Below are 22,215 nucleotides of genomic sequence, written 5' to 3'. Positions count from 1 at the left end.
TTTAAGCTTTCTGTAAAAACTCTTTCATTTCAGTCAAAATGTATAATTGGACTAAAGTTTATGTTTTCTACCCAAAGAAAAGATTAATTCCATAGGTAGCGGGATTGCACACACTGAACAATATGCGATTAATGCTACATTCTTTGTTCAGTTTTTGCAAAGTCAGTACAAATGAAGCGTACTGTACATTCTTACATAATAATACTGATAATTACTTTTATGTTGGCTTATTTTAAGCGGTATTTGTACAAACAAACACAAAACAATGGGTTACTGAAGCTTGAGTCTGTGAAAAATGAATCATATGCTGTAATTCACTCCACATTTGAATTTATCCATGAAATAGCAAATATTTTTCTAATTTACAGGGATGAATTCTCTGCATAGTGGTACCATACAACATAATAGGCTTTCGGATTTTCACAAAGCACTTTGTCAAACATTACAGTACAATTTCCTTTTATTATCAAGTTCATTCTCTCACCCCTTTTATAACTCATTTTCTGTCTAGCAGGACAATATGCACATAAAATATGTACTTTGGAGAGTACCTGCAGAGCACTAGGCCTACTATAAATACAAGGCCAGCCAGGCAACCATCTCCACATGCAGACCCTCTTCTCTCAGTTGCATTAGTCATTGAAATAAACAGGATGCAGGGGAAATGTCATGCTCATTCATGAATATTCATGCCATGATGCCGTCTACTCCCTACACTTGGCAGACTCAAGCGACTGTTGCAGAGCTGCAAATATAGGACTGTCGACAAAGTGAGGCAGATGGATAAAGAGGATGATGAGAATGATTTGGTTTTCTTGCAGAAAAGATAGATTGCGGCTGCCTAGGCAACGGAAATATGAAAAACTGACTAGTTCTGACTCATGTCCAACCAACAATTTAGAGGCCATGTATATCTTGCATAAAAACAACACATCTAACTTCCTTACAACTACACACAAAGATGAAGATAAATAGATTAAGATGGATATACTAATATTGTATTCATGGCTTATTCTCCATGGACTATATAACACAAACCTATTTTATTTCTTCTTGATATTTGACTACCTGCTTAAATTGAGTAACACAGAAAATGTTCCTGGTCGCAGTGCATTCATTGCCACCTTTTTCACAGGGGAGAGTGGATGTGTCGGTAACTGGCAGTGAAGTGCATTATCTGTGTGTTCACTGCCAGCCATCATGATTAGGGCTCCAGGAAGGTCACACAGATCTGATTAAGCGCTTATGAGTTCTAATTACGTCCTGAGCAGAAAGGTTACAGCTCCACGAGACTTACTGGGGCCTGGACGCTATTTACCAGTGTGGGACAACAACAGTCACATTACAGCTACAGTGCATTGATGCCTTGCTGTGGCTGATTTGATTTTCAAATATGTCTTTTTAGAGAGATTCATGGTAGTCTGTTAAACGGAATCAAACCGAGGAGATTGGTTCTGTCACCAAAATTGACAAAGACTTGTTCACCTTCATTTAAAGTACAACGATATTTTACAATAACAACCATCATGGTAATAGCTGACGCAGTACTGCAACCAGCTTATGATGATATTCATAGCTGTTATCATCATTACTGCTAAGGCAATATCCTCACACTGCTCTGCACATTAGAAAGCACAATGAATGCTCCCCAGAATACATGCCTTCATTAAGGTCACCTGGGAGCAAATAGAAATGATACTGATTATGACGAAGATAATTTGGATGGTGCCCTTGTCCAACTGACTTATGAGCACTGGAATGGGTTTTCATAGAATGCATAACTTTACAGGCATGAAGTGATTAGGGCACAGCAACAATCAACCTCAGAGCTCTATTCTAACCTCCTCTACAGCCCCCCATCCCCACCTCGATGATTAGTACCCTCCCCCTGACTGTTTGCAATAAGAAGGAGATACTGGAGAGAAATACTTGTAGCAGGTCTACTGAGTATAGTCAGTAGTCGTGAGTTACTTGTAGTAATGTTGTAGCCTATGATATCTTACCTTGAAAGCCATTTGGAAACCTGGAGACAACTGGCAGGAGTTCAGGGGTGAACTCGTTATACCCACCCACAAAGAACTGGCTGAGGAGGTTGAGGCCCACCAGGTATCCTGGAGAAGATCCTGTTCTATTTCTCTGTCCATCTACCTGAAAAAATTATGGTGGTACATTTTGGAATGCACTCTGCCTACATGACAACTCTAAATGGACATACACCAGCAAAAGGTACACCCGCAGAATGAAGAAGTAAAAGACAAAAATGGCATATAAAAAAAGGCATGAAATATGACAAAATGCTATGTAATGTAGAATTACCAGTGGACTTAGTAGAATTCTAAAATTCATGAACTGTCTTTATTTGAGATGTTATTTGAAAGCAAAGCACCTGTAACCACCCTGTTTTTCCAGATCTGCCAAAGTTTACAGTGTGGATATTGTTCCGGCGATTCAGCCGGTCACTGACAATGGTTCCCACACCAGATCCAAGGTTGAACTTGTGCACAATCCTGCCGTACCGAACCCCCACAGCCAGGAAGTCATCTCCATCGACACCTGGAACATTCCATAATGAATTCTCAAAAGTATACAGTATGGCATGCACTGAAACATTCAAACAAAACACAATGGATATCTATCTATATGTAGAGTATGGGTAATAGAGATAATTAATATAATTGTCTCAACGTCAATTTGAGATATTGATTTGTATGTCTTTGTTTATTCCATACATATCATTTATACCGTAACTGCCTCTCAATGACCTTCATTAATAGACATTCTGTGATTGTTAAGTTCCAGAATCAACAGCATGAACATGTAAGATAAAGCACATTGGATATGTCCCAGAATGAACATTTTTAAGGCCAATTATCATAAGAGTGGCTCGTTTTTCATCCTTTTTATTTTTAATATTTTATTTTATCCTTTTTGTACAGTACTGTTCATTCCCCTGATGACTGCTTCATTATTCATGTTGCTGTCTTCTTTCCCCTCTCCCTTGATGAATCACCCTAAATTGTAATCTCAAGAGAGACCCGGTGAAGTGCAGAAGATCCACAACCCTTGTGTTCTTTATTCAGCTGTCTATCTTTGATTAAACATACTCTGGGTCTGATGACATGGCAGTTAGCAGCTACAAAAGCTGACCTCAGAGAAAGGAAAGCTCTACAATATGTCCCTAGATGGCTGACAGCTTCGTAGTGTAACTGTGTCTCAAAGACCATTACATGCAATTAACATAAATGGATGTGAGTTGCATGTATCACCTATTCATTTACTGCCATCTATTGCTGCTGCTTTCTCCTCACTGAAAAGCCACTTTGTGTGGAAAACAATAGTTTGGTTAGGAATTGAATTAATTGCAGGCGTTTCTGGGTGATGCATCTATGGAAACAGTCTTATATTCTGCCAAGGCAAGCCCTTGGGGAATGCTCTTTATTAGAAGATATAACTGAGAGTAAAGTGGAATCTGTCGCTTTGAAAATCTATTAGAAAGGCACATTACCATACACACAACAGGATAAATCTCAAAATGGCAAAAGGAAACCCTTATAGCAGCTGTAATGAAGCATGACAATTGGATCGCATACCCATGAGACCTCCCCAAGTTATTTCCCTCTCGTAAGAAAGTCTTGCTAGTCATTTTTACACCTCTCTGTAGGTGTCAAGATTGCTCCTTACCTTGTCCTTTCTGTCCAGAGAAGAGAATGAGGTTGTCCTTCATGGCCGATGCATTGTTGGCGAATGTGAGCTTTAATTGGAACTCATAGAAGACACTGAGACTGGGTATAGAGGAGTAAGCCATGAAGGACGTGAAGCCAAACTCATCGTTTCCGGTGAATCTGGGTCGGGTGATATTGATGGCTACAGAGAATAAACAAAACACAAACACCATTATAGTCTCCCAAAAAAGGTGAAAAATAATAATTCAAGCCAATTATTATGTTGTATAATAGTGTCCTTTACATGACCTACACGCACGCACGCACACACGCACGCACGCACAGACACACAGACACACAGACACACACACACACACACACGCACACACACACACACACACACACACACACACACACACACACACACACACACACACACACGCTGTGGAAAATACTTGGGTAAAATAGAAATGTACTGTAGGTCATATCTTACACTGACTGACCATCAATGCAAACATCAATACCGTTTTTATTTTTTATTTGATTTCAACAGCAGTAGAGAGAATGCCACAAGATGGAGCTATTGATTCATGCTTTAGCACTAGGGGGGATCGTCATCACATTTCCTGCTCAATGATAAAGGAATGATGGCCTGTTTTCACTCTCTCATTCCCATTTTCTTGTCATTAGTAGCTGCTAAGGAAGGGTTTTGGCAGGCAAGCTATTTTACATACATAATGTTCAATGGAGTAGGACAATAATACTGATGATTATCAATTACAATCAACAGTTTACTAGTCCAAAATGCATCGTTGATTCAATAATGCTTTCCCTTATATTCCCTTTTAGCATCCATACAGCCACTTGATTTTACATTGGAGCCTCAATGTATATCTCCCAGCTTCTTCAAAACAGCGCAGTAGGATATCTTTGCACATCAATCAGACCTCATGCACAAATCTTCTCTACAACATTGCAAACAACTTGCTTATTCCTTTCCCCAAGCCATTGCTGAAAACAGTTGTTTTAAGATCCTCTCTAAATGATGTATCCTTGTGGAAATGTTGCAGTTATCTAGATGGTCCCTGTACTCCCTAGACACTATTCATCTTTCAACTGTTTCTTCTCCACTTCTCCTTTCAGGGCAGGCCATCACTTCATTATATCAATGTGCTTTAACCTCTTCATGAAACACGATTTGGATAAAAGGTAACATTGTTGCTAGGCTAACCAGTGCTGCTGTAGGGTTAACAGTCAGCTTAAAAACGAACAGATTTTTCCTACATGTGCAGAATCTGGAACGCATTGCAGACTTGTGCAGCTGCAGATGTCGCAATGGTGCGCACCGCATCCCGCTGAAACCATCGAACTTCCGCCGGACCTCAACTGCCATTGCTCAGTCCATGTGCATGTGGCATGAGGTTTGGTTTGGTTATCTGTTGTTATATGACAAATGCTGCAGTTTTTTTGGCAATTTAACCAAAAATAACCTATGTGCTATTTTGTTGACTTTAATTTCCTAAAGAAATACCAAATTATCTTGCGCAAAAAGTTTTAGATTTTAGTTGAACACTCCCAACCTTGACAAAGAGGTATCATATAGGTTTCACTCCCCCACAAGATTGCATATGACATCACACCACGTGCACATACACTCACCTAAACACTTTATTAGGAACACTATACTAATACTGGGCAGGGCCTCCCTTTGCTCTCAAAACTGCCCGTATTCTTCTTGGCATTGATTCTATATGTTGGAAACATTCCTTTTAAATTCTGGTCTATGATGACATGATTGCATCACACGATTCCTGCAGATTTTTCAAATGCACCTTCAAGCTGTGAATCTCCCATACCACATCCCATTTTTTACATTTACATTTTTGGCATTTAGCAGACGCCTTATTCCACAGCGACATACAATCAATACATTTGACTAAGCAAGTGAATCATCAATCCACCAGTCGTATCAGGAAGAGTAATCTAGCTCAGGCCAGGGGCCATTGGCAGTCACAGTGATAGAATCCCAAAGGTGTTCTATTGGATTCAGATCCAGGGACTGGGTAGGCCAGTCAGGTGAAAACTGACCTCGTTGTCATGTTCATGAAACCAGTTTGAGACGACTGTTGCTTTGTGACATGGTACATTACCATGCTGGAAGTCGCCATTAGAAGATGGGTACATTGTGGCCATGGAGGGACATGGTCAGCAACTGGTGGGAAGGAATGCACATGGTGCAACTGCCGAGGCACAGTCATGTGCACCGCATCTCATCGAAACCACGGGACACTGCTGCACCGCACTACCGCCTATCACCCCCAGGCTAACGGCTTGTGTGAACGTTTCCACTGCTCAATGAAAGCGGCCTCGTGCGCAGGCTTGATGGACGGCAACTGGGTAGATAAACTCCCGTGGGTCATGCTTGGCCTCAGGTGCGCCCCCAAAGAAGACTTGCAGTCCTCGTCCACCGAGCTCGTCTACGGCCAGACCCTACGAGTCCCCGGGGATTTAATCCCGGACGCCACTGTCCCCTGGTCTGCAGCCAGGCAGCGTTCCTCCCTGCTGGAGGCCACCGGGGCGTTCGCGCCCGTCCCTACGTCACAGCACGGGCACTCCTGCTTTCCGGGTCCCCCCCCCGAACTGCGCTCGATAGACTTTGTGTTCATTCGCCATGACGCACACTGCGGCCCCCTACGCCCCTCTTACGACGGCCCGTCCGGGGCCCTGCAGCACGGGGACAAGAGCCTGGTGGTGGACGTTGGTGGTAGGCCTGAGACGGTCTCCATCTATAGGATTAAGCCCGCTCACGTGGACGTTTCCCGGCCGTTGGAATTGGCTCGGCCCCCACGCCATAGCCGCCCTCCCATGCCCCACCCCCCGCCCCCTGTCTGGGTGCCCTCGACCTCCCCGACGCCCTTGACCCCCGACCTTGTGGATAGCGCAGCTGCGCCTGCTGCCCCTGCTGCCCCTCCCTCCTCAGCCCCTGCTTTCCGCTCCCGCCGGGGTCTGGGTGTCCTCCCTCCCCGACGTGGGGACTTTGACTATGGGTGAACACAAGGGCTTGTGTGGTGGGTTGACATAATTCACCCAGAACTACAGTATGGTTTGGGAGTGTTCTTCCACACGGACTGTTTAGTGTGCTGTAACCTCAGTTAGTCAGTCTGTTCCTGTTACTACTATGAGTGTGTTGTTGACAATCGTTCATGTCTATTAAACGTCAAGCTTTGACATTTGATACGCCGCCTCTGACTCCCGTCTCTCGGCACTACAAAATACTATATTGCTATTAAACTCATTCCTGAACACATTTCATGGTACAGTTGTGTGCTTCAACAGAAGTGATCATGGAATGTGTGGGATGTACATTTCTAAAGTTATTTAGCCCGATGTATGCCATTGCCTACTGACCTTTTTTAGGCTCAAGTCAGAAGTGGTTGAATAATTTGTGAACGATTTACACTATGCTTAATAAAGGCTTAATGTCCAAACTAATAAGGCAGCACAAATGTGTCACCGTTACCATAAAAACACACAATATTAGCATCACAGGTAAAATAATGGATACAATATAGAGGAAATAAATTCCATACTGTACAGTAGATACAAACAACAAATACTGTACAATAAAAGCAACAATTCCTCTCAAAGGATCTCAGATGAAGAAAAGATAAAAAGCTAACAATGTTGTTTGGACACTAGCCTATTGACTGTAGTAGAAGACTTTGGTTTTCTCTGACATCCTGTATGATAGTGCTGAGGAGTCGATGGGTTCCAGTCAGATTGCCTCAGGCATTGAACACTATATGCTGAAGTTGGTATGAACTTACGGTGTGCAAGTGAATAAATAGGCCATTAAAATTTAACATGACCTCCAATCTATACAGTAAGCCCCACAGCTGACATTTTGTATGTACGTGAGGTATTTCTATATTTAAACTTTAAAACATTTACTGAAATAAAAAAATGAAAACGTTGGTTTGTTATTCTGGGGTACTGTGTGTGGGTTGATGGCATTGAAAACCATTTTAAATTAAGTGTATAACACAAAAATGAAGGGGTCTGAATACTTTCCGAAGGCACTATATACTGTATGTGTTGTAAACACAACATTTGAACACAAATCAATAGAATACCAGAAGCAGGATGTTTGAGTTTGAGTTGAAACTGTTGTCTGGCATTGACTCCTGTAGGTATACTGTAGAACAAAATACAGTGCTCTGATAGAGGAAGGACATTAAGCTTCAAAACCAACATTTCCACAACAGCCTAGGCCCTAGACTGTTCTCCCCGTATAATGCATGTCAAACACAGTAAAATACATAGATTGCAATTCAATCAAATCTGCACAGTGGAAAATAAATAAATAAGCATTTTTTTTAACTATATATATTTTTCTGCAATATGGGTTTTGAATCTGACCACTTCATTTCATGACCAACATTAGGTCTTGTCATAGCAACATCTATCTAGTGCATTAAATCCATTGACAATGAATTGTATTAAATCCATGCACAACAGTGTAAAAGGATTTTCAACTGAAAATGGCAATATTATAATCAAAAAAAGATGACATTCAGCATCATGAGAGAACAGAGAGGCTAGTATTATCTGCAAACAGATTTGTGTAGCAGTAGTAAATCTTTCCAGCATGGACAGAATACCTTAACAGCAGTGCCACTACTGAGTGATTGGACTGGTCACAGACAGTAGAGACAATGGGATGCGTGAGTAACATCAGTTATGTAAATATTTTTGGGTTATTCACAATATTTTAACTGGCAAACCTATTAGGTCCCCACACACACATTGTTACATAGGAAACCTTGAGAAGGAAGTAAATGTAATGAATTTCAAGGAGAGGATACCATGAAGGGCATAAAGTGCAAGCTCTATTACTAGCTGCCATAGCAGGGGCGAAAGGTCCATATTTCTGAGTGAATGTATGCTTAAAAGACATATAGAAAATCCATACAATATTCTTAGGTGTTGCATAGCAACTCTTTATTTTACAGCCCGGTATTAAGCAGGTACATACTGTACCTATGAGGAACTAGGTATGTAGCCTGTGGCACCATATACAATAACCACATATAGTGGTCTCATAGTAAATACTGGGAGAAAACAGCTGAAGAGGGCTGTCAAATATAAAATGGTGACCGTGTTTCAGACTGTATTCCTTGTTTATTTTGTTAACCTTCCGCTTCATGAGCCCTACTATTCTGAGAGAGCACAGAGCAAGCAGGAACAGCACAGTACACACAAAGATAAATAATAAATAATTCAAATAGTCTTTCAGAACTAAATTAGATTTTTGAAGAGGCCAAACATGTGTGGATCTCACATAGGCCTAGCTTACTGCACGTGCTAAATGCCATGTAGCGAAATGGGTAAGCCATTTGGAGTGCTGCACATCCAAACCTGCAGAAAAAGCTGAGAGGTAAGGAGACCTGGGAGGTGATCCATATTGACTCTGATGTTATCTGATGTTATCAGGATTAAAATTCAAATGTCAGCCACACTCAGTGTGACACTGGGAGATTAGAGGACTCCATTTGGCATCAGGGTGCTCAGGGTCTGACAGGGGACGTCTGGCATGGCTGTGTGCCTCCAGTGCCAAGTGTTCTACCAATCATCCCTCTAGTTAGATTAGGCCAAAAGTCGAAAAATCGGATAACCCCAGTCACAAAGCCTGGAAGCATCAGACATTTACCGTGTTAGTACAGTATATAATGTAGCTTTTCAGTGCCACAAGTAAAAAATACCACAGGGCTGATCAAGTCAATAGGCACATTCAATCAGTTACAGCACTATATTAAACACCATTTTGGTTGTTGATATTGGTACTACTTTGCCTTTGATTAAGATGCCATAGACACAATGACGGAATGGCAATTGTCCTAATGTTGGATGAGCAGATCATTACTCTTATTTTTGGGACGTGTGGCTCAAACTGCTAGTGAGGTTCAACGTTGGTGGATTGTTAAAGGCATCGCTTGGTAAACAGTGATTTGCTGCAGTATCCATTTTATCACCATGCTCATTATTCACTGTAGCACGAGTATGGAATGGTAATAAAGGAGAAGTAGGCCACTGTTGGAGGTACAGTACTGTAGTATTAGTGCCACAAGAAACAGTACTACTACAACTTCTTGTTGTATTTGAACCAGTGATGACAGAGGAACCAGTTAGGAGCATTGATTCAACTCATTAAAAAAACATTCTCAATGTTCTATTATATCCTGAATTCAGTCTGATTTAACTATACAGAGATAGGACCCAGAGTTACTAGTTGTCCTTGCACCAGATAGGCTATATGTATTGGCTCTAAGGCTAAGAATACTTGGAATCATGGCTGAACATTTACACTTTCAATATTAGACTGATTAAAGTCTACAGTATATTTGCTCATCACACTGTAAATGCACTGCTTACGGCACCATAGTCCTTGACTGTAGGTTTTGACTTACTGAAGGTGACAACTTGTAAAACTAAAACACCAAACCAGCTATTTAGAAAACAGCCTTTTAAGAACTTATCCAAAAGGCTCTAATACCTTTTGGAATACCCAGCCAAGTATATACACTGGTAAGATATTGATTACAGTATCACCATAATGTTAAAATCCATACACAGAGGAAGACACAAGCCTGCTTTTTCCAGCATGATTTCCATTTCATTAACTCCTCTCCTTCATGTTGTTGTTCATCTCTCGCCTGCTGCCACATCTTCTCTTCAAGGAGCTATGGGGAGTACACTCTATGGGCTGGTTTCCCGGACACAGATTAAGTCTAATCCTAGATTAAAAAAGCATCCTAAATGTGGATTTTCAATTGAAAATATGATTTAGTCCAGGACTATATTTAATCAGCGTCCAGAAAAGCGCCAGTAGTCATGTGTGGGTCTTACCTTCGTCACACAGGAGGCCTTGTCGTCCATAGGGGCAGAGGCACACAGCCTCCAGTGGGGACTTGGGGATGCAGGTGGCACCATGACCACACGGGCTATACTCACAGGCGGTGAACTGGCACAGTCTGCCAGTGTGGAGCGGAGGACATTCACAGAACCAGTCCTCTGCATCACTAAACACACAGACACATAGGGAGAGATCATTAGGACAGAGGTGAAATGGGCCCTGATGGAACCAGTGATGGGACCACAGGGGTAGGCAGGGAGGGTATAAATGATCAGAGAATCAACACCATAATGGATGCAAACACCATGTAACATCTGTATCAGCCCACATGGGATACATTTGATATATTTGAGATCTGTAAAAAAAAAAGGATTGATTGCAGGTGGGGAAAATGGACAAGCATAATATTATGCAAGCATACTGTAGATGTGTTCAAATAACTACTGCAGGTTCAACACAGGCCCAGCATGTTTTTCTTCCAAAAATGCAAACACATCGGTGCTCTCCGTCAATCCAGATTATAACTCGCAGTAAACCAATGATTGAGAGTGTTTGAGCAGACATATGGCGAAAAAGCCTACATGAGAATTCCTATCCCCTTCTTCCTCAATTCATATTCCTGTGCTTTATCTCTTGGTGAGGAGTGGAGGGTGGGCCAGCATGATAAGTAATATTCAGACGGGGACATCATAAGTTGCTCTATGATGCACACACTTTTTCAAAGGTATAATATCAGATACAGGAAGCATTGGTGGGGTTTCAAATCTATAAATTAATAATATGCTTTGAGCAGCAGCACTGCGGGATGTATTTTGCTCCTCCAGAAAGTAGCTTCTAGAAATGAAATATTTACATTCTGTCGCTAGAATGTAGAACTGTCGGAAATGACTGCCAGGAAGGAAAAAATAGTCAAGGCTGTTTTTCACCATAAATGTCATGGTGTCAATGGCTGTTTAGAGCCAAGTAACAATCGCCTCGGAATGCAAATAAAGCACATTCATATAACTGGTAGTTGAAAACCCCCCTCTTGTTGTGTCCAAATGAACACATACAGAAAGAAACACAATCCTGCACACGGCAACTGCTGCTCCCACGTGCTCTAATTACTGTAATCCCACTCCACATCCTTTCAACTGCAATAGCCTTTCTTTGTCAGGTGAGACTACCAGCACATCTATCTATACCTGCCCATGTGCATAGTATTCAATCAACATAGTCAATTGTAAACACCTGTTCACAGTTTATACAGAGAGGTCGTGACGTTAGAATTATAAGGTTCTATCTCCATTTTTGGTCGAAATGTGTTTTTTACATAATCTGATCCATTAGGTGTTTATTAATGCCTGTGTGGTGTTATTTTTAAAATGTTGAAATGTTTTAGTTAGTAATTCATAAAATACAAAGGTTCCATCTCACAAAACATAATGGAATGTAAAAACTTTGACGCTCAATATCTCTGAACTACCCTAAACGGAGATAGAACCTTATAATTCTAAACTCACGAGGTGCTAAAGAAGTGCTAAAGAAAAAAATCCACAATAATTCACTTGCACGCACACAAACACAATGTGCACTTCTACACGTCAGAGGGATATATTACCGTGTAATACCACCAACCCAACAATGTTCTTCTGCACCGTTCTGCCTAGTCACAATCGTCATATTAATCTCATCGATCTCACAATCATCATATTAATGACAAATAATGACCAGCTCCGTGTTGGATGCACCACAGTTATCATCTGGCATGTTGTCAATTGATCTCAGGCTTGATACTGACAGTTCATTAGCATGATACTGTGGAGTCAGAATGTCTTTAATAAGATCATCAGGGTATTGAGTTTTGTCAGGCTTCTGTTTATCTCAGATAGAGCTCCCGTCTCTCTTCTGTTTATCTCAGATAGAGCTCCCGTCTCTCTTCTGTTTATCTCAGATAGAGCTCCCGTCTCTCTTCTGTTTATCTCAGATAGAGCTCCAGTCTCTCTTCTGTTTATCTCAGATAGAGATCCAGTCGCTCTTCTGTTTATCTCAGATAGAGCTCCGGTCTCTCTTCTGTTTATCTCAGATAGAGCTCCCGTCTCTCTTCTGTTTATCTCAGATAGAGCTCCAGTCTCTCTTCTGTTTATCTCAGATAGAGCTCCCGTCTCTCTTCTGTTTATCTCAGATAGAGCTCTATTCTCTTTGTCTGTTATTCTGCTTCTGCTACAACACAGACAGATGACTGCCTATGTATGTCATATGAAAGCACAGCTAGGAGATTGGCCACACATTTCCATTGTATAGTTGGGAACAGCAACAGCAAAAGCAGCACTAAAGTACACATTAAAGGCATTCTTACATTTACATTTTTGGCATTTAGCAGACGCCTTATTCCAAAGCGACTTACAATCAATACATTTGAATACTAAGCATGTGAATCAGCAATCCACCATTTGTTGCAGGAAGAGTAATCTAGCTCAGATCCGGGGCCACTGATAGAAGGAAAAACCTTCTCCCTATCGCCTTCTACTAATTTTTTTTCCCTTTTTTTTTTCTGGAGAAACTGAGAAACAGTACAAGGGGGGCAATAGAAGTTCTTAGGGACACAGTAGAGGGGAAAGCGGGTGTCTTTAGGTGACGTAGTGGTGAGGGTCAGAAGATGTCTCAGGAGGAGCAGTTAAGATGCATTCTTCAGAGATAACTGACCAGAGACAAATACAATTGAATGGACGGTTGAATGGATGGTTGTCATGGGTGTCACGAGGAGTCTATGAGAATAATGTAATGTATGATCCCAAATCAAATGTTATGATTTAATTACATACTGTATGTGTAGTAACAAAGGGGTATTTCAATGTTGCCAGAGGCAATCATTTAATTTCAAAGTGTGTTTATGTTTGCAAATTGTTGTGAATATGTAAATCAAATACACATATTATCGGTGTGAACAAAAACAAATACCATTCAAGGAGTGCAATGATACTGCACATACAAATGCATAGGATTAATTATTAAAAGGAAGGCTACATTTTTAATCTGTTGAGTACCACATCGACTGATTAATAATTGATCAGCTTGCTCATGATATCTCAGTTGTGCTCTCTCTGGCTTGAAACAATAAGCTGTGTGGCCTCATACATTTTTCAAGTCTTGGCCCTTGCAGGCTATTTATACTTCTCTGTTTTCAAGTGCAACTTAGTAATCTAACGCAACTTTAAATCAGCCATTGATGGGATTTTGCTGTGTAGTCATCGGTTGCAGTTATAGGAACGAGAGAGGCAATCTGACCCTTTACTTGAGGGAGAGTGATTGCTGGATTCATGAAGACCTCAGCTCCATGTAATAAAAATACACTACTCTAGGAGTTCATTCCAAAATAACATAAACATAATCATTCGTATAGAGATGTGCCGTATAGAAGGCCAAACTACTTGTGCCACAGAGTTTATGGATTGTTTGTGAGATAGCCTAATGTTGATTCATTTTAATGTCACGATCATAACACTTTCTTAATTGAAAAGACATGCTGTGCAGAATAGACTGCCAATTCATACTGAATGTATTATTATTATTATTATTATTATTATTATTATTTTACTATATAAATACACAGGCTCATCATTAAAGATTGAGCAGATGGTTTATCTACAGTATATTTCCCTAAAATCTGTCTTGCCCATCCCACACATTCTTCCCTCTGTGTTACAGCAGTGTACTGCCTAGTCTCATTAAGTCAGACTCTCCATGAATGGAAAGTAGACCAAAGACCAAAGCTTCTTTAAAGGAAGCCGATTCACCATCATGGCAACGCCTCTTAGGGCGCTTATTCTGAATAGGTCATTTAGTAAATCAAGGGAGTGGCATATCTCTAGTATATACCATCTCTGGAGAGACTGACAGTGAACCATAATGCATGTGGGGCTGGGGGGTCAACCATCATGAAGTGTACCAGCACCACATCATGAAGTGTACCAGATTCTAGGGTGCATTCTAAGAGGGGTTTGTTCAAGGATGACGTGTATGGGAACACCCACGTTAATGTATTAATTCAATCAGCCCACCCATTGGTGAATTGTCATTACTTGTCCTGTGCACCCCTTATGAATGAATTATATACCCATGAACTAAAGTGGTGGTCAATTCTGGATTCACAACATTTACATGAAGCATCATGACCCCAAACTAAAATGATGGTAGTCTTGTTCATGACATGGAATGGATTATCCACTTGCCATAAAGCAGTACTCGTCTTACAGTTCTCCCAGTCAAGTATGTAACTACACAGAATACATCTGAGGGCCATTCATTAAACAACTTTAATTGCTTAGAGATGAAAGTGTGGACATCTGCAGTAGGCTACAAATAAATGCTCATTAATTTAACAAAGATCTCCTCTTATGTTCACAACTAAGAGCCACAGAGAGTAGAAAGCGAGCAAGGGCTTGTCCCGAGGGACCAGATAATACCCTATTTCAAGGGAGCCCAACCACAAAAAGAGTGGAGGCTAGAATCTCAATTCATCCTTTCACACAACGATATAATTCAACCGCTCTGTCAAACTGAGCTCCAAAATTCTGATATAAAGTACTGTATGTCATGTCTAGTCTGTGATGAATTATTGACTGTTTAGCTCACTAAACCACCCTGCTACATTACATCCAGCAAGTCCCTGCTCAGGCCTCAGTTATCCCTCTGCTGAGGCAGACCTAACTCCCCTCAGAGCTGGGTTGATCCCCAGGCCCTGGGCTACTCCATGTCACCTGTTCAAATGTGAGGAGTGGCGGGGACTTAACAGGACTCATCCCTAGGGGGTAGTGGTGGTCTAGTGGATAGTGAGTTGGACTTGTGATCGGAAGGTTGTGAGTTCAAATCCCGCCTGAAACCACACCACTACTAGTGTGCCCTTGAGTAAGGCACTTAGCCCTCAGTTACTCCAGGGGGAATGTCCCTGTAATTCGTAATTGTAAATCGCTTTGGATTAAAAGCGTCTGCTAAATGGCAAAATTAAAATTAATTAAATTATCCTTGGATAAGTTATTAAGGAGGAGTTTTTCTAATAGACTAAAAGTTCAATATTGCCGTCACATCTGTTGGCTACATCTCACACACTAATGTTATCTCTGCTGATCACTCCCTCTACTTTGGAGTATGTCAAGGCACTGTGCGAACTCACATATTTTGATGTGGGCCTCTTGAGTGTGGAATATTTGTAAATACAACAAACGGAATATGTGGATGACCAAATCTGTATAATGGTATCTATCTGTGTATTGTAACAGTTCTTTTGAGCATGCATGTCCTCCAAAATGAAAAGACATTCTGAAGTATACTTTTGGGACCACATCACTACATAGGCATTGTGATTATTATCTTGATTTATGTTTGATAATAAATAATTCTTTTTATAAACACATTTTTGTCTTAGTACATACAAAATGTAATTCTTGGACTTGAATTCAATAATAACAATCAAAATGATGGCAATAAGTAATCTGTGACAGGCTCGAGGTAACAGGATGATGACATAAAGAAATCAGCAATGAAATCACCAACATTTAAAGCGAAGAGCAAATCTTTCATCCATCTGTTATAATGCCAGAGCAACCCAGGCCAATTGACTGAATTAATATTGCACTGTGAACTTTTGCTAACCTGAAATCTGCTATGGGGATCAAGCGGGCATTGCACCATGGCAAATTAATAACACTGATAATTACAATGACTTCCTCCATTACATATGGCAGGCTAATGTCACCACAAATGAACTAGACTTCTTAATTTACCTCAAGATCACTGTTTTCCCACCTTTTAATGTTGTCAGATGACAGTAGACTAAAACATAAACCTAAGGTGTTTACTGAATAGCTGAGAAACAGCATTAACATTGGACAACAACATGACAACCTCAATGGTGACAAGCAGTGCATTGTACATTGTAGTGTGTGCATACATTTGTCAGTATATATGGTCCCAGCGGGAATCGAACCCTGAATCTAAACGTTGTTAGCACCATGCTCCACCAACTGAGCCACAGAGGACCATAAACGATGTGATTGGTAGGAGCGGTTGGTCAATATTGATCAGACTCCATGATCACACGTACAGACTAAGGGAGAGATAATCCATTCCTTTTACTTGAATTGGCACCCACTTTACTGTGCCAGCAAAATAGGTTTGTAGAGCACTGCAATAACACTGTACCAGACCATATGAGATAGTTACATACATTTCATTACTTTTTTCAACAACATCATTTTAAACATGTAATGTGGAGGGGAGGTGTTGTCTCATACCTGACACAAGTGCCTCCATTTCGACAGGGAAGGTGTTGGCAGACAGGAGGGTCACAGTTGTGGATGTTCCTCCCACTCACCGCCTCACCTACTATGTATATCTCCTTGGTGTTCACTTGCAGCTCTCTGATGCACCCGACAAACCCCTTCACTTCCTGTGTGCTGTCATGTAGCTCCCAATAGGACGGAATGTCCCCTAGGAATATGGGTCCAAAATGTACCTGCAAAGTGTAGGACACATGAAACCTAGTTACCTACACTGCATGCACTGTATTATCTTATTATGTTCCTTTCTATGCAAATGAGCAGACTTATTTTCCCATGAATGGTCCAGCAAGTAGATTTGAGCTTAAATTGTGCTAAATGGTCATGATAAATGTAAACATTTTAAAGTGTTTTCAAGAAATCCAAGCAAACCCGACAGCCTATTTCATTCAATTGGCCACATCAGGCATAACTGTAGTAACACAAGTGTTGTAACAATAAGATTGCAATTCAAGTTTGTTGGAAATCATGGCTGAATTACTAGATATATTTGCTTACGGGCCAGTACTACAGGTCATTTACAGTAGGTTAGTCCATAGTCACAGTTACTGCTATAATGCAACATGTATACTGTATCTACTGTAAAGAAAAATGCCAAAAAGCTAAGTCATATCTCCCAGTACAAGACAAAACCTAGACAATGGCTGCACATGAAGGGGCTTGACTCAGATAACACAGTTTACCTCTGACAGAGGGTGGGACACGTATTCCTCCTGATGTTTAACAGTTCCATTATCTACCACAATTTCAATCATACATGACCCCCCATCTCTACCAACTGGCAGATGATATCTGTAAAGAGAGAGATAGAGGGAGAGAAAGGCAGGACATTGCATAAGAATATGGTATTCACAATAAATCCATTTAAGTATGAAAATTATGCAGACTGGGACAGAGGAGAGAGATCCTGGTAATTGAGCTAGCGTGACTGCTGACTATATTTCACATACTGTACAGCCTGCCATTTCGTAAACACAGAGCTGGACACAATTCCTGGACAGGAATTTTCCCAACCATTACATAACTTAGTCATGAATCATTTGCATTCCGCTAATGTAAAAATAAGTTATATGCATTACTGGTGTCCTTCCACTGTCTGTAAAGGTATTGCGAGAAAGTGCATTGTTGTGTAACCATTCTAAGAATGAGTTCTGATGCTGTTTTTATTTAAGAGTCCTGAAACCTCCATGGCAGTTGAAGTAACAACGGAATGTTGGCCTCCTAGATCAACATTTCACAATTAAAAAAATAAATTAACTGGATGTGTTTTTGGAATTACAAAAAGCTTAAAGGCCAATGCACACGGCGTGCGATTTTGTCGCACGACAACATTCGATTCTCAATTCACATCACCGAAGTGTGTGGGTGTGAATGGAGAATCGAATGTTGTCGTGCGACAAAATCGCATCGCACGCCGTGTGCATTGTCTCATTCAAAACAATGGAATCGAATTCGCGGTGCGACAAAATCGCACGCCGTGTGCATTGGCCTTAAGTTTAAAAAGTTGAATTGGTATCAGAGAGGGGTTGATAATTTGGAGTGTTTGGCACATTTTACAGTTGGATTGGTCTCAATAGCTTGAAAGGTATAAGAGTAGCAGTGGTCCAAAAGATGCAATCTTTTGGTTTTCACAGACCTCTACAGGCCTTAACATCTTTGCTTATGAAGTATAATGAGTTTGAAAAATATATATGTAAGTAACACAAGTTAAAGGTCTCTGCATGTTTTAAAGTTGGATGGTGTGAATCACTTAAAAGTTGCAGGAGGAAACAGCAGTGAGAAAATTCGGAAGAATTTGAATAGAAATAAGAAATTACGCTTGCGCTCAATTCAACCGGGGCACTCTAAGTCGAACGTCAGGTGACGGACAACTGGATAACACGTATGCAAAAACATCAATCACATGTTCAGGGACATGGCTTAAACGAAGCCGAGTTGTCAACACTCCACCATAGTTACACAATGTGACGCCATTGGCTATGAGAGTAATATTCGTTGAGCGTCCCGCCCACCGCCCCCAGCCTCCATGCACTTGATTGGTCGGTCTTTAGCCTACCTATTGGGTGTTTTTTCTCTGGCTTTGGGGCTCTGGTCTTGGGCTCCCTGCCATATTGGTTTTGTATGTTATGGGCATTTCAACTCCAGGCAGGGAACTATACAGAGTGGAGCCATTCACACATATTCATGAAAGAAAAATAATAACAGTACGGTACGAAAGAAAAGAAAACATAAATAACTGAAAATGAAAATAAAGAAAAGACAGGAAATTAGTGAATAATGAGGTTATTCATGTTTTACACTCTATCGCACAATCCCCTTCATACTACATGTCAAGGACACACACACACACACACACCCACACACACACATACACACACCCACACACACACACACACACACACACACACACACACACACACACACACACACCCAGCAACAAACATACACAGTGTAAACAATGTGGAATTAAGTGCAAATACCCAAGTGTCTCATACGCGCTTGCAGCTTGCGAAAAAATTAACCAACAAACACACGTCTTATATTGTGTCATCTGGTGCTTGATTTCCCATGTAAACCAGGAATTTACCATAGATTTGATCAAATAGAGAAGGTTTCCTTTTAAGATTGAACATAATGTTTTCGGGGGCCACATATTATGACGGGATTTCATTTAAGTTAATCATTTAAAGTGCTCCTCACTTTTCCAACATATGGCTATGAAGCGATTCATCCCCCAGTAATAACAGTCTTAGAGAGACTGGAATCTCAACATGTAAGATTTATTTAATGATTTCAATGATAGATTCCCAATATTGATCCAGTTGTTTACACTTTCAAAACATACTGTTGCTGTGCCTGACGCCGCCCTGGCATATGTTTGGTGCTTGGTCTCCAGTCCGGTTATCACCAAATCTTCCATTCGTGAATATTGTTCAATGTCGTCGATTATTTTCTCCAGATCATCAATCTTTTTATCCTTTTCCTTGATAAGCGTTTTCAGTTGTTTCACCTCATCCATTAGTTCCATAAGTTTGGTTTGTTGTTTGGCAACTTTGCTTATCTCCTCTGACATAAAGTTCAGGGATTTTCGGATTTCCTCCATTTCTTCTTCCATCGCATTTTGTTTATTCAGCTTTGGTGGCATTTTCCCTTCGTGTTAAGTACTTTTAAGAGTTATAATTCAGAGAGCTCCAAACAATTCCACCATCTTGGAAAGGGGCTGTATGTAAATAGTGAACCTATTTCTGTCTTACACCTGGGGCAATACTGTGAACAATCATCACTGAAACTATGCAACCTTTCAAATGGATCCTGTGAATAAGATTAAACTGCAGAAGCTTGTGGCGACTGTTGAATGAAAACTTCTGAGCCCTCTTACAAACAAATTCCATTTATCCTCCTCAAATACAAACTCTAGGTCATGTTCCCATTTAGCCTTAACTTTTACAAGACATAAAACCCGAGTCCAGGTTTATTGCACATCATATCATCTACTATGGTGACTTCAGAGAGGTAGGCCAAAGCCAGACTGTTCAAAGGACCTCAGGACATCATGCTCATACAACTGGCCAAACGTTTGGATGCCATTGTTTACCAAATTTGAGTAATCCCTCAAAGCTCCAGGTAAGGCAGCGTTATAAGGAAATAGACTCAAAAACTGGTCGAGAACAATTAATGTTTTTCCTAACTTCAGACCATACCAGTCTGGCAAATTCAGACCCCCATGCTCTGGAGCATACCTTCCCATTCCATAGGAAATTAGATATCACCCCTTACAGTTTTAAAAATAGCTAGCTTTTCGATAGGGTAGCTGGTCTACATCGGCTATTTGAGGAGCCGGTCGTGTGTGTTAAGTCAGAGGTTGCTGATGTCTGTTTCACTTCTACAGCTGATTAGAGATCTGTAAGCCTAGGTATGTTAATTTTTGAGAGTTCCACTGAAAGTGTCTCTACTAGAGTTGAGAGGCATAATTACACTCTTCTGTACATTCACCTTGTACCCAGATATGCTACCATGCTCAATAAGCAGGTCTGAGAGAGCATGTAGTGAGGAGGCTGGGCAAGACAGATATAGCATTATGTCATCTGCGTGCAATACGATTGTGTGCTCTGTGTCACCAACCCGAACCCCTTTTATGGAGGAATGGGCTCTTATTGCAATGGCCAAGGACTCTATTGCAAGAGCAAAGAGCAGAGGAGACAGAGGGTGGACCTATCAAGTCCTACGAGATAGAGAGAAAGTTGATAGTAATATGTTAACTTGTATCATAGCTGTTGGATGTGCCGTGCCGTGGATTCGGCCTGCGCTATAGAGAGTGGTGGGCGTTCAATACCCATTCGGTCCTCATATAGTGGGCGTTCCAATTCATCTCAAAGCTGTTCAATGGGGTTGAGGTCAGGGCTCTGTCCAGGCCAGTTAAGTTCTTCCACACCAAACTCGGCAAACCATGTCATTATTGACCTTTGTGCATGGGGGCATTGTCATGCTGAAAAAGGAAAGGGCCTTCCCCAAACTATTACTACAGAGTTGGAAGCATACAATTCTCTAGAATGTCAATGTCATTGCTATAGTATTAACATTTCCCTTCACTGGAACTAAGGGGCATAGCCGAAAACCATGAAAAAGTCCCAGACCAGTGAGACCACTATTTCTCCTCCACTAAACTTTACAATTGGCACTATGCATTTGGGCAGGTAGTGTTAGCAGACACTGAAGCGTGATTCATCGTTCCGGAGAACACGTTCCATAGTCCAATGGTGGTGTGCTTTACACCACTCCAATAACAACACTTACAGTTGACCAGGGAAGGTGTTACAGAGATCAATTATTATTGATATTATATTATTATTATTAGACTTACATCTCTTTTTTATACTGTTTTACAGAAGGAACATTGAGGGTTAATAGTAGGATTGTATCCCGCTAACTTGGTCTTTACAGGATAATACTTCACATCAACAATATTAGGTATAAATAATGTAGGTAATAAACATTTCTTATATAAAGTTCATGTTTTATTCCAAATAATATCATCATTGATGTTATTCCATTGACAGCAGGTGGAGTGATCAGTTGACTCAGTAAAATGGATTGTATCTTCTGGTTACTGGTAGACAGTCATTATCAATGTATATATCCGTGGACGGAGAGATGGCAGTACACCATTTTTACCCTTTGGACCTGTTTTGAGTAACAGCTTAGTACCACTAGGAATTGTGCCAGAGGAAACATATATTCATCACGAAATTCAGAATAAGAAAATGTAAATGTATTAGCCGTTTACTCATTAAATGTTTGTGTTGACCCATCATTGAATGAATAA

General features: G+C 40.8%; 1 protein-coding gene across 1 annotated transcript in view; it reads right to left on the bottom strand.

Annotated features, from left to right (window-relative positions):
• LOC308150889 (protein eyes shut homolog) overlaps positions 1–22,215 on the bottom strand; it is a gene marked incomplete at both ends in the record, with an annotated part of 157,615 nt that overhangs the window by 4,872 nt on the left and 130,528 nt on the right. The window contains 6 exons of the mRNA XM_080523675.1: positions 2,004–2,148; positions 2,387–2,553; positions 3,682–3,864; positions 10,569–10,741; positions 16,848–17,068; positions 17,576–17,684. Of these exons, the coding sequence (XP_080379801.1) occupies positions 2,004–2,148; positions 2,387–2,553; positions 3,682–3,864; positions 10,569–10,741; positions 16,848–17,068; positions 17,576–17,684 (998 nt within the window). The remainder of the gene's footprint in view (positions 1–2,003; positions 2,149–2,386; positions 2,554–3,681; positions 3,865–10,568; positions 10,742–16,847; positions 17,069–17,575; positions 17,685–22,215) is intronic.

Source organism: Nansenia antarctica (genome assembly GCF_963989245.1).
Source record: "Nansenia antarctica genome assembly, chromosome: 1".
NCBI lineage: Eukaryota > Metazoa > Chordata > Actinopteri > Argentiniformes > Microstomatidae > Nansenia > Nansenia antarctica.
The sequence above is the reverse complement of the archived record's forward strand: the minus strand, read 5'-3'. Positions and strand labels throughout refer to the sequence as shown.